Raw genomic sequence first — 15324 nt, 5'->3', positions numbered from 1 at the left:
GAGCAGAGTCTCCTATACCTATCTCGTTTGTTTATTCCACCTTACTGCCAAATGAAATTTTCCTTTAACACCTTGTATCTTTTACCACCAGGCAAGGGGTTAAAAAGAAAATCATATTTTTAAAATGTACCTCCTTAGGTCTTCCTCCAGGATTGGCAGCGATGGTGCTGACCACTTCTGGTGAGACACAGTGAATGGGTGATCGAACGGTCGGGCTTCGTGGTGAACTGGGTTCCTGGGGACTGGTCTCGTATTGACCCTCACTGGTGGTACGTCTCCGGACAAGGGCTTCGCCTTCATCTGGTGACTTCTCCTGTGGCAGCTGCACTCCTGCAAATTCAATGATGTGAGGAAGGAAGATGCTAAGTATGGGATGAATTGTAGCACATACAGAAGATCTTGGAAAATTGGCATTCTTTAGGCTGCATCTTAGCATGGGAAAGAAAGAGGCAGTGAGAGCTAATAATTTATTAGTAAATTCACAAATTTCTCTATACTAGCAGATTATTATTGTGACAATTAGAATGTCATTGATTTAAAAATTGGATCGGGGGTACATAAACTCTTTCACATTAAAGACATGTGGCCTCTGAGTGGGATGCCAGGCAATGCCTTCCACAAATCAAGTGGGCTTGTGTTTATTCAGAATTATAAACACCCAATAAACACTCCTGGAAAAAAAAGCTGTTCACTAAGAACTGGAAAAGATCAGGAACAACCTAGGACAGTGATGGCGAACCTTTTAGAGGCCGAGTGCCCAAACTGCAACCCAAAACCCATTTATGCATCGTTGAGTGCCGGGTGGGTCTGGCCCATTGGGTGGGCATGGCTGTGGTGGTAACGGCAGAGTGGGTGGGACTAAAAAGTTCAATCAATCAATTCCAACTTTGCAAGACCTTTTTTTCCCCGCAAGAAGTTGAAATTGACTGATTGAACCTTTTTTTTTTTTTGCACACGGCGGCGGAGGCCTAAAGCGAAAAGGTTTTATAAAACCCAGCTGAAGGCCTAGGACTGGGGCGATGGTGCACATGCCCACAGAAAGGGCTCTGAGTGTCACCTCTGGCACCCGTGCCATAGGTTCGCCACCACTGACCTAGGATACTGTTCTTGCAGCACTTTAAGATCTAAATAGAATTAAAAGGACAGCTTCTTCTCACAGTTGTTTGCTAGAGAAAAGCAGGAGTTTTTTAAAGAAGTTGGGAGGCCTCCAACTCATCTGACTATTTTTACAGCAAGACCCCCGGGGTGCCACAAAGCCTAAAGAACAAGCTAGCACTTGCTTAATCAAGTCAACCAACACATATCTTTAAGACTGAGCCCAAGGGAATTCTTTACTGCTAATATACCGTACATCTAGTTCTTCGAAATGTTCAACAATAAGTTGTGTTTCTCCTGACAACAAAAGGAATGTCTGATGCGCAGCAACGAGGTCCTAAAAACCATTCAAATATATTCCACTGCTGTACAATAAACAATAGAGGGAAGGAAGCCATTCAAAGAAGAACTAAAGGTTCAGTTATGAAACCAATTTATGTTTGTTGCAATAACTGGAACTTTTTACAATTTTTTACAGAGGGACATTCTCCTCGTCCCCTTTCTTAAATTTGCAGGGATACACTTTGCAGAAACTACATTCAAACCTGTTCAGTCCCTCAGGTAAAGAAAAGAGTCAGGCACCTGGATCTCATTCCAGATTATCTATTACAGTGGTTCTCAACCTATGGGTCACGACCCCATTTGGGGTCGATCGACCATTTCACGGGGGTCGCCAAGCAAGGCTGTCCGCCATTTTCCCCCCCTTTTCCGGCGGGTGCCTTACCTCCCTTGAGCTGGGCCAGCTGGTGGTCGGCCTGCTCCGTCTCTGCCGCTTGCCAGCTACGCCTCGGCCGGCGCAGGGGGCGGAACCACGCATGCGCGGCGCTCCCGGGCAGGGAAAGTCCTCGACTTACGACCGGTTGGGTAGTCCTCGACTTACGACTGGTTTAGTCCTCGCCTTACGACTGGTTGGGGGTCGCGGCATTAAAAAGGTTGAGAACCACTGATCTATTCCTTCTTGTTTACACAAACAGTAGCCGATGCCCTCTTTGTGCAACCTATCTCTTACGTGGGTCTAGATTTGTGTTTGTTTTGCTCTTAATAAGGCAGCCAAGAAGGCAAAGCAGTGGGTGAGATCCTTAAAATGTTTATCAAACCCATTCATTTCAATCTACATTTGAGCCCTTGGCAGGTCTGGATCTCTCCTTAACTCATACCAGCCACGCAGCCTTCTCAAGAGGGAGGAAGCTGTGGGGAAAAAGTAGATAAACCAGATTTTGGAGAACCCCAATATAGAATTAAGCAGAAGTGATTCAGACAGTCAAAATGTATCAGCCAGAACAAAGGGGAGGGGGGGAGAAATCTATCAATTTAGAGACAAAGAAAACTCCAATAGCACCACATGTAACAGTCATTAAGGCAACAACAACACTGTTTCTTAAAAAGAAGACATATCATTCTCCACATTTGCCAGGCTTCAAATCTTTTAAACATCCCTCAGAGCCATTTTCCTTTAAAGCCTTACCTTCAAGGGCCAAGCTTAAACATAGTTAGTGCAAATAAATAAATAAATAGTCACATTCCAGTGAACTAATAAATGCAAAACACACACAGTTTTTCCTCCTCTTCTCAAGCCTTATTGCTGGAGCAGCACATAATCAGAATACCATTATGCAGCTGCAAGAGATCCAGTAAAGACTGGATTTAGATCTGTTTCCACCTGTCTCTGAACTCTGGCTTCCTTTAATTATATTTCAAAGATGAAGGAAATCTGCCTTTGGAAATAATGCCCTTTTTTGGTCATATATAAACTATAAAAGAATTGTATACAGATCCTGGACAACAGTTTAGTGACTGTTCAAAGTTACAATGGCACTGAAAAAAAGAGACTTAGGACCGTTTTTCACACTTATGACCATTACAGCATCTCCATGGTCACGTGATCAAAATTCAGATGCTTGGCAACTGATCCTTGTTTATGTCAGTTGAAGTGTCCCAGGGTCATGTGATCCCCTTTTGCAACCTTCTGAAAAGCAAAGTCAGTGGGGAAGCCAGATTCACTTAACATCTGTGTTACTAACTTAACAACTGCAGTGATTCACTTAACAACTGTGGCAAGAGAGGTCGTAAAATGGGGCAAAACTCACTTAACAACTGTTTCGCTTAGTAACAGAAATGTTGGGGTCAATTGTGGTCATAAGTTGGAGACTACCTGTAGATGGAAGCTGATTTCCTCAGTTAACACAACCACATACACACACATCAGTTCCCCACCATATCATGCATATTTTTAGCCTGACTGACTGACAAATTGTTGGTTAATCCTATATCAAAAGAGCACTAAATCATTGCAATAAACTAGAGGTAAAGTCCAAGAGTCCTTGTGGGAAGGCCTAAGCATGTTCTTAGACCTATCAAGCACAGAAAGTATAAAAAAAGAAAAGAAAGTTTCATTGTTTTACTGCAGGGAAAATTTACTTGGAAGCAGTAAAGCCTCAGCAAGAGATAATGCCCATTATAAATAGAGCAAAAAATGAGAATGAAGCTGCTCATGTGTGAAGGAAAACCCTGTTAATGATGTCAGTCTTGTGGAAAACGAAAGAACTCTTACGAATTCCAGAGGAGTTAGCAGAGAAGTTTATTTGCGCAAGGTCCAGAGCATATTAGAGATAGGCAATTCTGAACGAGGAGGGCGGGATTAGACTTCAGTTTTTATACTCCCCTCCTTTCAGGAACAAAGGGCTACACATTGAAATACACACTGATACATTAGGAGCATTTCTCACAGGCATAGAATGGAAGGTTTTGCTACATACAAAGTATCCATGTGCAGAGCGCATTTGGTTGCCACATATTACTGACAGAGAACTTTCCCAGTGAATTTTCCCAGTGATTATGCATTGCATCATTGTTCTAGCAATTATGCAGACACATCATTATTGCAGTTATGCAGACAAATCATTATTCTAATAATTGTTCATTTTACTATATTATCAGTGTCTTCCAAGGCAATGCATTCCACTTTTCTCCCACCTCAAGAAAATGGTCATTGTTGGGCTAGGGGTCTTGCTGCGGCTGGCATATTTCTAAATATCTCTTGCACCAGAGTCCAATCCTCTCCTCCTGCCCTTCTGTGCTTTGTTTCCTCCTTCCTTTAAAGTGTGTAGGCAGTGGGGGTGGGGGAAGGATAAGGAAGAACAGAGCCAGTGTTTCAGCGCCAAGAATGACAATGCCTTGGCTTACAGCAACCAAGCTTGCTGGGAATGATTGAAGACCAGCTGAAAAAGATGGGCCCATTTAGTGAATTGTAGTTCTGGCATTCTGTCCCTTCTGCATTATATTTGCTAGCACAATTATAAGCTTAGTGTTGGATGTCCTTAGGGTAAGGCCATAAAGTACTGTAACCTTTAACTAAGCTCTCCAGTGATAGAAAAACAATGGGGGCCTCCAGCGAGTCAAACAAAGCACCCTCTAAGACAGGGGTCTTCAAACGTGGCCCTTTTATGACTTGTGGACTTCAACTCCCAGAATTCCTCAGCCAGCATGCCTGGCTGAGGAATTCTGGGAGTTGAAGTCCACAAGTCATAAAAGGGCCAGGTTTGAAGACCCCTGCTCTAAGAAAACCTGTCCATCATCATTAAAGAGGGAGTTGGTCAGGGAGTTGGTCAGCATATAAATTTAATAAACAAACAAATTAAATAAAACTTTGGATCTTGGAAGCAACTTCAAGCTGTACCACAAAGGACTCCTGGAGAACCCTACTTACTTGAAGCCAATCAGGCATGATGGAGGATGATGTGCATATTAATTGATGCACTCTCTTGTGTTATCATTTTGTAAAACAAGGAATACGGAACATGAAATAGCGGTGGCAGCGTGGGGTGCTGAACTTTTCTGTTCCTTCCTCTCTCCCATTTCTTAAAAGACTTTTTGCATAGCTCTGATTCCAGAGACAAGAGTAAATACAGTGAGAAATGGCAAAAGCAAAAAAAAAAAAGTTTCCATGTAATTGTATCCAAGTGTGATAAAATCGTATGTATATTTTATGTTATTCTCATTTAAGTAGAAAGGAAAAGTCTAACCTAATGATGTAAAGGGTTTTCTAAGAACATTACAGCAGCTTCAGTAGATGAGACCACAGGTCCATCTAATCTAGTGTATTACTTCCAACAATAACCAGACAGTTACTCCAGAGAAACTAACATGGCTAGACATGAAAATAGCTAATTGGTATTCAGAAGGGCAACAGGGAAACTTCTATTTTGCAGTCCTAGCTAATGACTAGGCCTGAATAATCCTGTTTTATTTTTATTTATTTTTTATTCTGCACAGATCTCAAAAATATTTTGAAGTACATTTTGTATAAAAACTTCTTCTGTCATTCATTCTAGCGGAGATGCCAAGACCACCTCCTTCGTTCTCAAAAATAAGCTGCATTTTTTTTTTTCAGAAGAGAACAGAAGTCTAATTCACAAGCCCACACTTGTACACATAGGGGACATTCCTTCCATAATATGCTTTTTTGTCTGGTTTCATATTAGCGGCTGAACCTAGATTTATGAAGGTACGATTCAAACTAAACAATGGACATTACAGAAAGCAAAAACAAAGAAATAAGAACTGCGAGGTGTGTAAGTGCGAAAAAGAAAATATGAGATCTGGTACAATCACTGAAATGACGGGGAATTGGAAAAAGCACAATTGTGAAGTTGCAAAATGTGTAACACTCATTTAAATGGCATCATGAACTAGAGAGGTTTTCAATTTTTTAAAAGACAATTTAAAAGGAGAGATAAATGGAGTTTTGGGCATCTATTCTCTAGTGATAGGGGAACCATTAGCCTTTTGTCCTCAAAAAAAAAAAAGGTCAGGCTTTGAAGTAAAAAATAAATAAATTTGCAAAAGCAAATCAGGAAAAATGTTAAGATTATAAATGGCTGTTGATCTCATATAAGTCACTTTCCTCCTCCTCATGACAAAGTCACAATAAGTACATCTAGAACAGGGGTGTCAAACTTGCAACGTCATGTGACGTGTCATGGCGTATCACGATTTTTTTCCCACTGCCAGCAATGGGGTGGACACAGTTTTGCCATGACGCATTCGGTCCGTGGGCCGGCAGTTTGACACCCCTGATCTAGAAGCAGCCGAAGATAAGATTAAGGTTCAAATATCATTCAGCCCTAAAGCCCATTGCACAATCTTGAGCTAGTCACTCTCTCTAATTCATCTCAAACAACTGAGAAAAGGGAGGGAGGATATATTCTCTGAAGGAAATGCAGTGTATAAGTATAATTAACACCATTGAGTCCCTCACCTGTATCCTGTCTTCAAAAATAAACATTTCTCCAAGATGGTTTTGCAAAACAGAACAGTAATAAAAATGCATTAAAAATAAACAGTGTCAAAAAGCATATGGGAAATTGTAAAATCTGTCATAATAATCCTCACAGGAAGAAGAGTTTCCACAGTATCTAAAATGAGAGCATAAAAAGCAAAGTGGAATTCCAGAATAACAGTGCCCTCAAAGAGAAGGTCTCCTAATTAATTTTCCTACACCAGATCAAACTGAAAGGAAAAGTAATAATGTTTTAATAGTAAATATTGACAATGTTTCTTCTTTTTAGAATAATATTAAAAGTATCACTACATTTTACTAGTAGTATTTGATGAATTATCTCTGTGCTATGTCTCACGTATGAGCAGCAAGGAAGGCTTTTAAACCATGATTGCTTTTTAACAGGCCAGAATGGCTTGGTTCACTCCTAATACTGTACTAAATCATAATGGGGGGGAGGGTAAACCAACAATAGACATCATTAGCTTAGTGTAATGATGAACCAAGCCAGGGTGTGATATAATTAAGTAATTTATCTGAGGAATATAAAGAAGAAGAAATATAAAATGGCACTAAGCTCTCAGATTACTGTGAATTCCCTATGACCATTGGAAGCCAATGCTAAATTATGAGATGTTGCTTCAGATCTGCTTGAAGAGCAGGTTGAGCTCCATGTCACTCAGAAAACTGTTACTGGACACTTGCGTGCACCAGGTCCTGGTTTCCTCCATCAGATATATGATTTCTTGAAAATAGGTAACTTTAGTTTGCAAGCAGTGAACTCTGTAGCAGAAACATCTAGATTTTGCACTAGTTTCTAGCCTGGAACAATCTGTGAACCCACATTGGTGGTGCTGCCTGGTTCACCTTGCTTCACAGCTTGTTGTATGATGGCCGAGTCAAAAATAAGTAATTAGGAGAAAGAATGTGTTGGCTTCTCTCCATAATGCACAGTGTAATTATTTTACTATGTTTACAAGGGGACGTGGGGAATTGCATGAAACTGAGGAGGTGGCAAGCCTTCCAGTACCGATTGTATGAGACATTTCACTGTTCATCTGCTGGCCAGAAAGGGAAGGTTAGCTATTGCATCTTTACTAGCTAAGGAAACAAATCGTAACCATTCCCATGTTGTCTGTTGTCTAAATCAAGGGTCTCCAAACTTGGCAATTTTAAGACTTGTGGACTTCAGCTCCCAGAATTCCTCAGACAGCAAGTCTTAAAATTGCCAAGTTTGGAGACCCCTGGTCTAAACAATAAAAACAGCCCTCAAACTCTCTTTCTTTTCAATTATTAAATCTGTAACTTTCACTTTAAAGGAAAAGAATATTTTTACAGTTTTTAAGGAGAGAACTCTTACAGTACAGTACCAAATGCATAGCTTCATCTGCCTTCACAGGTAATTTGAGCAGTTAAGAGATTAGCAAGATTGGACTCATGCTGGGGAGAAAAATGGCTAGCGTAAGAGCAACCAACTATTCACTTACTGTAGGCTCCCCCTCCCACACCCCAGGAATACTAATGCCTCTCAGTAGAAGAGATAATACCATTTAGAGAAATCTTTGGGAATCACAAAGTTATTCATTAGTGCTAAAGTTTTTTTCCCTCTATGTACGAGTGGTTTCCATCATTCTAACAATATTCTATAAAGCGTATGTTGCATGGAGCCCCAAAGTGTGACATAAATCATGCATGCAGTGGTGCCCATTCCAGTTTTCCTTCCACTCCTTTAAAATTTGGGGGAAGGGGGAGTGAGGTTTGTATGTATACAAACATCTTCATTCCTCAGTGAGGCCAGAAGCCAAAGTGACAGGCTATCAGGCATACGGCATGCTTTTGCATTAATTCTGGAGCTGTCTGTCAGACAAGCAGGGCCTACTTGGGATCGCTGTCCTCAGGCCCTCAGGAAGCAAAGTGTGGAGTAGGGAAAAGCCACTTTCCAAATCAACTAAAGCATTGTGAAATTTTGCAGGAGTTCAAATTCCAAACCTGTAGGGACAGAGCTGGGTGGATTCAGAAGGGCCAAGTATCCTGTAATAGGTACAAATTAAACAGATTAAACAATAGCATCTTCTATTCGAATGGTAGTCCTTCTTACTGTAAGACAAAGAGTGACACAAATCAACACGGATTTTTGAACCAGTCCTACCTAACGATGATGCAAAACTAACCGCAAACATTTATATGCCAAGAGGGTTGCATCAGTTATAATAAAAATAGTTGAAACATAACAACTAAATATTCAGTACTCCCTGCTGCTGAAAAGGAGTTTCCAGTGAAAAGCAGTTCTTCTCTGGAGAACTTCAGGCTTGCTGTCCCATAAATTCCCCCAAAATGTAACAGGACACTATGAAGAAACTGCACTTTTGAAATCCATTGACACCCTCCTTTCTCCAGAGTGCTCCTCCTGTGAATCAGAACGTCTAGAATTTACACACCCACATGCTCACCCCTCCCTCTGTTTGCCATGCAGAACTGGAAGCCTCCGTCCTGATTCCATTCAGTGCTGCCAGGCTACGTGGAAAGATCTGCAGTAAAATGCCACAGCAGTGTTGTCGAACACACAGAGGCCCTTAAATAACTTTGGCATCTGGCCAAGCTGTATTGAAAGTGAATGTTCCATTCCTGAACCTTTGCCTCTTTCCACAACTGTCCCATGCAAACTCCCCCCTCCCCTTCATCCATACATGCACACTTCAACATGTATGGAAATATTGACCCAGTGCCAATCACAAAGCAGTAGTGAGAGTGGTTGCCCTGAAGAAGATAAGCTCTCCCCAGCCAGACCTTGTGGGGGTGATTTCTAGCTACACACCACGGATGAGCGTCACATGGAGCAAATGGATTCGTCAATGAGACACACTGTCATAGAGGAAAGGAAAGGGGGGGGAGAGGAGGAGAAAATGCAATGATAGAAACAAAAATGTTGGAATTCATAAGGCTGTTTTAGAGTCCGGACCAGGTCAGCACATTGATTCGAGACAGATAAATATGGGAATTATTTTATTCATAGTAGTCTACAGAGTCTGCTTACCAGATTTCCTACTCCCTTTATTATTATTATTTTAAGTCTTTGGATGAGGATGGTCAACTGGATCAAGGAGCAGGAATGAATGCCTTTGGTCCCACAATAATAGAAGAGAATAGTTGGATTATTCTGAGGAGGCTGGCCTTCTAATTCATGGAGGTTTTTTTTTAACAAGTTATGGAAGGTTGTTTGTGAATAGGCAAAACTGCCGTTTTGTGAATGCACCTATTATATGTTTTCCAAACGTAGTTACGTGGGGGAGGGGAGCTTATTTGTGGTGTGAAGTCATCCCTAACACTGGAAAAGCAGAAGATAAATTTCTCAGAGCTTACTCTCTGACAAATGAGCTGGTAAATAAACAAATGGTGCCATGTTGGAAAGGACTCTAAATTAGCCATATCCTTCCACCACCACCACCACAGTGTGAAAAAAAAGCTGCACCTCCCCAATCTCAAGTTTCATGCCAGAACAAGGGAGCCCAGGGCCATGCTAGGAGGATCTCTACGGCAGGAAAGACCAGGGAGAAAGACGGAAAAGCAGCAACAGAACAAACCAGAAAAGGAGAAGGATCGCTGTCGGTGAAGAGGAGGATGGGGGCTTTTCATGCTGTTCCGGAGGTCCCGGAGTTTGGCGTTGTATTCTGACAAGGTGAGATGAAGGTAGGGCGGATAGGAGTAGAGAAGCAGAAGGTCAACCAAGGAAGAAACAAAATCCATCATGGAGAGTGTGCGGGACAAAGAGGACACACAGAGAGAACAAAATTACAACAAAGGAGAAACAAAAAAAGGGGGAAAAAACATAAGAGAAAATGTTAGTTGAAATCTTACCCCAAGATTTTAAGACATTGTGATGTGGCTTGAGAGTAGGTCATAATACATGACCTGAAGAGAGCTCTTCAGTTATTAATTCTTTCACTGTCCCTTGGATATAGAGGGTAAACTTCAGGAATGAAAATGTGGAGGTAATCACAAACACCATTCAGACTGCTAACTTTCTTTGGACTCAAACCATACTCAGAACACAATCTTTATCAACCTGGTATATGGACCTCATTTTCAATCAGAAAATTAAGAAAGGCAGAGGGTGTTCTGAAGATAAAGGTTTCCCTTGTCCAGTCATATCCACCTCTAAGGGGTAGTGCTCATCTCTGTTTCTTAGCCAAGGGAGTCAGCATGGTTGAAAGACATTTCCATGGTCATGTGGCCAGCATGACTATACATGGAACACTATTACCTTCCCCCTGGAGTAGTACCTATTTATCTACTCGCATTTGGATGCTTTTGAACTGCTAGGTTGGAAGAACCTGGGGCAAGTGACGGGAAGTCAACCCGTCACGCAGCATTGGGTCTTGAACCCGAGCTGTCAGCTTTTCCAGCTGACAAGCTCAACATCTTTAGCTGCTGCGCAGCATGTCATCTGTTGTGGCTTCTTTATCTGTATTCCTCTCAAATATAAACAAGTGGGTGGGACTAAAAAGTTCAATCAATCAATTCCAACTTTGCAAGATCTTTTTTTCCCCCGCGAGAAGTTGAAATTTACTGATTGAACCTTTTTTTTTCGCACACGGCGGCAAAGGCCTAAAGCGAAAAGGTTTTATAAAACCCAGCTGAAGGCCTAGGATTGGGGCGATGGCACGCGTGCCCACAGAGAGGGCTCTGAATGCCGCCTCTGGCACCCGTGCCATAGGTTCGCCACCACTGATATAGACTGAGCCCAGAGGAAGAAATAGATGAAATGAAAAAGAGAGCAGCAATAATACTAGGGGTGAAAGGCCTTGTGGCTATCTCATCTAAGGAGCTGGCAGTGTAACAGGATAGGGACAAAATGCAAAAGCAGTCGTGATGTAAATGTGGCTCTATACCTACTCATACTATAAGAAATGGAGTATGTGTAATATAGAGATATCTGTACCTCATTCAGCAAATCTAGCTGCACTTCTTCCTGACCAAAAGACCAGCCTATCTCTCCTTCCTGTTCTGAATTTCTTTCTCTCTATCACTAGCACTTACATTTTAATGGTTCCCTTAAGATATTTTGCCACCGTGGCAATGTGCTCATTTTTAAGCATCCATTTGTTACTGACTAGTTTAAGCAGAAAATACATCTATGTCACAAGCCTGTCTTTATCAAGTATTTTGCATGACTGTCAGTTCTGTCAGTGTACGTTATTTAGCTAACAGTGAATATGGAAAAATTTAAGGTGGCAGCTTAATTATAATTCTATTATAATTCCATACTTTTGAAGAAAAGCTTAGACTCCTATTTGGGAAGTACAAAAAAACCAGTAGGGATAACTGAGATTGTCTTCATACAGGTAGTTCTTGACTACAACCACAGTGGAGCTCAGAATTTTGATTGTAAATCATTGCAATTGTAAGTCAAGGCACCATGTGATCGGACTCAATTTTATAACCATTTTACAAGGGTTGTAAAGTGAATCATCATGGTCATTAAGCAAGTCACATGGTTGTTAAGCAAATCATGTCATCATTAGACAAATCCAGCATATCCAATAGGTGCTTTTTTTTGCTGGAAATTGGCAAAAAAAGTCACAAATAGTGGCCATGTCACCATAGGATTCTGCTCCTGGTCATAAATGCAAGCCAGATGAGATCACAACACTGCAGTCTTTTTTAAGTCTGTTGTAACTTCAAATAGTCTTCAAGCAACTGGCCTAAGTCAAGGACTACCTGTATTCATATATCAAGTATAAAAAAGTTAATATTAAAAGCATTTCTTTCTACCTCTGATTCAACATTTCCATACAGGCTGCAATCCTATACCTAGAAGTTTCTTTTTGGTGGGACCTACTGCAGGACAGACACATATAAGGCTACATCTGTCACTTAACAAAGATAAAATAATGTTTTGCTATTAAAATAAATGTTTGCAAATCGTATTAATAACAACACTTCAAAATATATGTAATCTCCTACACTCAGATTAGCAAATCTGGACTCAGGATAGATTTTAATCAGTTCTAAATATCAGGGAATTTGGACGTTTCTTCAATGTGCAGTTCACCCCACACACACACACACCATTGCAAAAGGCTCTTATAGGAGAGGAAAGTGTATAATACAAATTAAATTGTATAAATAACTCCATTGATTCAGAGGAGGTTAAATTTAGCTCCAACCATCCCAATCCTTTTGGGGAGGGGCTAAATTATTTTGCTTCCTCCTGTGTTGTGTGTGAATGGGTTAGTGGGGAATTACTTCATTCTTGTTTTAGAAACTGAGATGATGTTCTTGACCTAGACAGCAAAAAAAAAAAAAACCCCTCCTCAGTAGGAACTCGTCCATAGTTTTCATCTGCCTGAAGCAATTGGGAGTTGCGAAAAAGGGGTGAGAAGTGATATGGGATAAGTAAGACTTTTCCCCTTATGCTTCTCTGCACTGACACACCACAAATTGTTCCTACTTCTGAAAATAAGAAAGAGCTTCCCAGCATCTTCTGAAATGGTTGGAATGGCTAAAGCAGTTGTTTCTCAAACACAGCAACTTCAAGAAAGGTTGATTGGGGATTTCTGGGAATTGAAGCCCACACTTCGTAAAGTTACCAAGTTTAAAACAACATTGGACTAAAGCAGGGGTAAGGCAACCTTGGCTCTTTTATGACTCGTGGACTTCAACTCCCAGAATTCCTGAGCCAGCCATGCTGGCTCAGGAATTCTGGGAGTTGAAATCCACGAGACATAAAAGAGCCAAGGTTGCCTACCCCTGGATTAAAGGATCCAGAGGAGATGACAGAGTTGTTAAAATCTGGCAAACCCAATCCAAGAGTAGTAAAATGGATTGTGAAGCAGGACTCAAACAGGTTGTGCTCATTGTTTCAAGACTTCCATTTAGTTTATGAATTCTCTTGGGGTGTGCAGGGATTCTCACAGCTTTTCCTGAGAGCAAATCCTCCTAGAGACATTTTGTGGTAATCACTGCAGTGGGGGGGGGGGCTCTTCTGCCCCTGATTAGGAAACTGGAGTTCTCATGACAGGGAGAACCAGGCAGGAGGATGATCTGTGAAATTCCACACATACTTGTCTTGGAACAAACAGGCAATTTATAGCAAGTCATTGTAAATAACATACTGGCCCTTGCTCTTTCAGCGTGTTCTGGACATTTCCTTCTCATCATTCTCTAGCATGTCAGTTGTTTGCTTTCAAGTTTTAATAATTTTTTTTCCTGATTTTTCATTTTTCCAATCTTATATTTGTGCTCTTGCACACACACACGATTTGGAATTCAAAATAAAAAGTCAACGTGAAATTTCATATGCACTTTGTGTGCATTTCTCTAAATAGACATGCTTTTCCATATACCACGTACTTTCCATCTCCCCAGCAGACTGACATAGTAAGTGACTTTGTGCATACTTTTCCTGAGGGGTATATTTTAGTGTTCTCTTTTATGTAATAAATGCATTTTCATATTTCCTTTTTTTTTTTTTTTGAATTGTCAAACTACATCTCCAGATCCAGAAACCTGTATTTGGCACGCTCGTGCATCTGTTCACATACATTGGACACGTTCACACAATTCAGAACTGAACTCATTTCTCTTGTAACTTTACTAAAATGGAGATTTTGAACATGTTCTAAAAAGTACTTTCTTTTGCAAAACACTGAAGCACTGTTCTGGAGACAATGAAGAATCAGAGGATTATGGGCATTACTGCCAACTGCAGGCAAAGAAGCACTACCTACTGCTACGTTTTGTGTGAACAAAAACAATTCCTTTTATGTGAGTTCAGCCTATGTAAGAATACTGGACACTCACAGTAAACATAGGGAACATATTTCTATCACAGGTTCACTACTTAAATTATGTGTATCTATACACATTCCAAGATAGCACAGTGAATCAGCCTTGAAACTGGTTGTTTTTTTTTTCACCTTACTGTTTTCTTTATTCTCAACTAAACCGTTTTCTCTCTGCTAAATACTTTTAATGCCCATGGCCCAGAAGCTGAACAGCAGCTTTGGCTGGTACTGAGGGCTGGATTAGATGCAGGACATTTCTGAGTGGTTCTACAATTAAATACTTTTTCATCTAATTACCATCTCTGAGGCTGACACTACTGCATACCAAGTACAATCATCACAATATTTCCTCACCGCTGTGTATTGTGGTTTAAAGAGAATTCCAGAGCTTTAATCCCAAAGACAGTTTTGGAAAGTGTATCCTCTGTAATTTCTGCTTGGGCAAAGTATGTTCAATACGCAACTTTGTTCCTATATGATGAAGGCACTTACTTATTGTTTCAAAATTAACCTATCCATCTCGATTCAAAGGAAGGCTTGGCTGAATGCATTTTTAAAAGCTTCATGGCATCCAAGGCATAACATGCTTAGTTCTTGTCATGTGCTACATGGAATGAAATCGAGGATCTGTTATGTAAGTAAAAACTCAAGACTGTCTTAAGATGGGAAGATTTTCATCATCAGGATTTGGATAAACATGTTTTTCAAGGTGGTCACATCTATGCCTGAAGAGAGATGTTTAAAAAGCACGTGAAGAACTGGTATGGAGGTTTTTAAGAAGAGATTGGACAACAATTTGTCTGAAATGGTATAGAGCAGTGGTTCTTAACCTTTTTGAACGAATCGCCCCCTTGAGCCAATGAGGAAGTTGTCATCGCCCCCCTCCCCCAACATAACCTCTCAATCACAACATAGGAAATAATTCTTCAATTTATGCAAACACTTTTTTTTGTTTTCTTTAAAATTGTCATCAGGACATATAGATGCAAATAATTTATTTCCAGTCTTTTTCCCATATCTCCCATATTCTGGCTAATGGCGCACCACTGTATGGGTAGAGGCTGCTGCGCAACGCGCATGAAAATGAGCGATGCGTATTCACAAATGTACGGCGTTCTGTACTGAAGCTAGCTGGAGGAGCATTTGAAAACACAATTCAATCCA

The 15324-nt window shown here is 40.7% G+C and overlaps 1 protein-coding gene across 1 annotated transcript in view; it reads right to left on the bottom strand.

Moving 5' to 3' along the window:
• Window positions 1-15324, bottom strand: part of TNS1 (tensin 1) — a 120486-nt gene that overhangs the window by 41316 nt on the left and 63846 nt on the right. Inside the window, exon 15 of the mRNA XM_029283557.1 lies at window positions 131-330. Coding sequence (XP_029139390.1) covers window positions 131-330 — 200 coding nt within the window. The remainder of the gene's footprint in view (window positions 1-130; window positions 331-15324) is intronic.

This window comes from Protobothrops mucrosquamatus, unplaced genomic scaffold (genome assembly GCF_001527695.2).
Source record: "Protobothrops mucrosquamatus isolate PMUCROS unplaced genomic scaffold, P.Mucros_1.0 scaffold132, whole genome shotgun sequence".
Classification (NCBI taxonomy): domain Eukaryota; kingdom Metazoa; phylum Chordata; class Lepidosauria; order Squamata; family Viperidae; genus Protobothrops; species Protobothrops mucrosquamatus.
The sequence above is the reverse complement of the archived record's forward strand: the minus strand, read 5'-3'. Positions and strand labels throughout refer to the sequence as shown.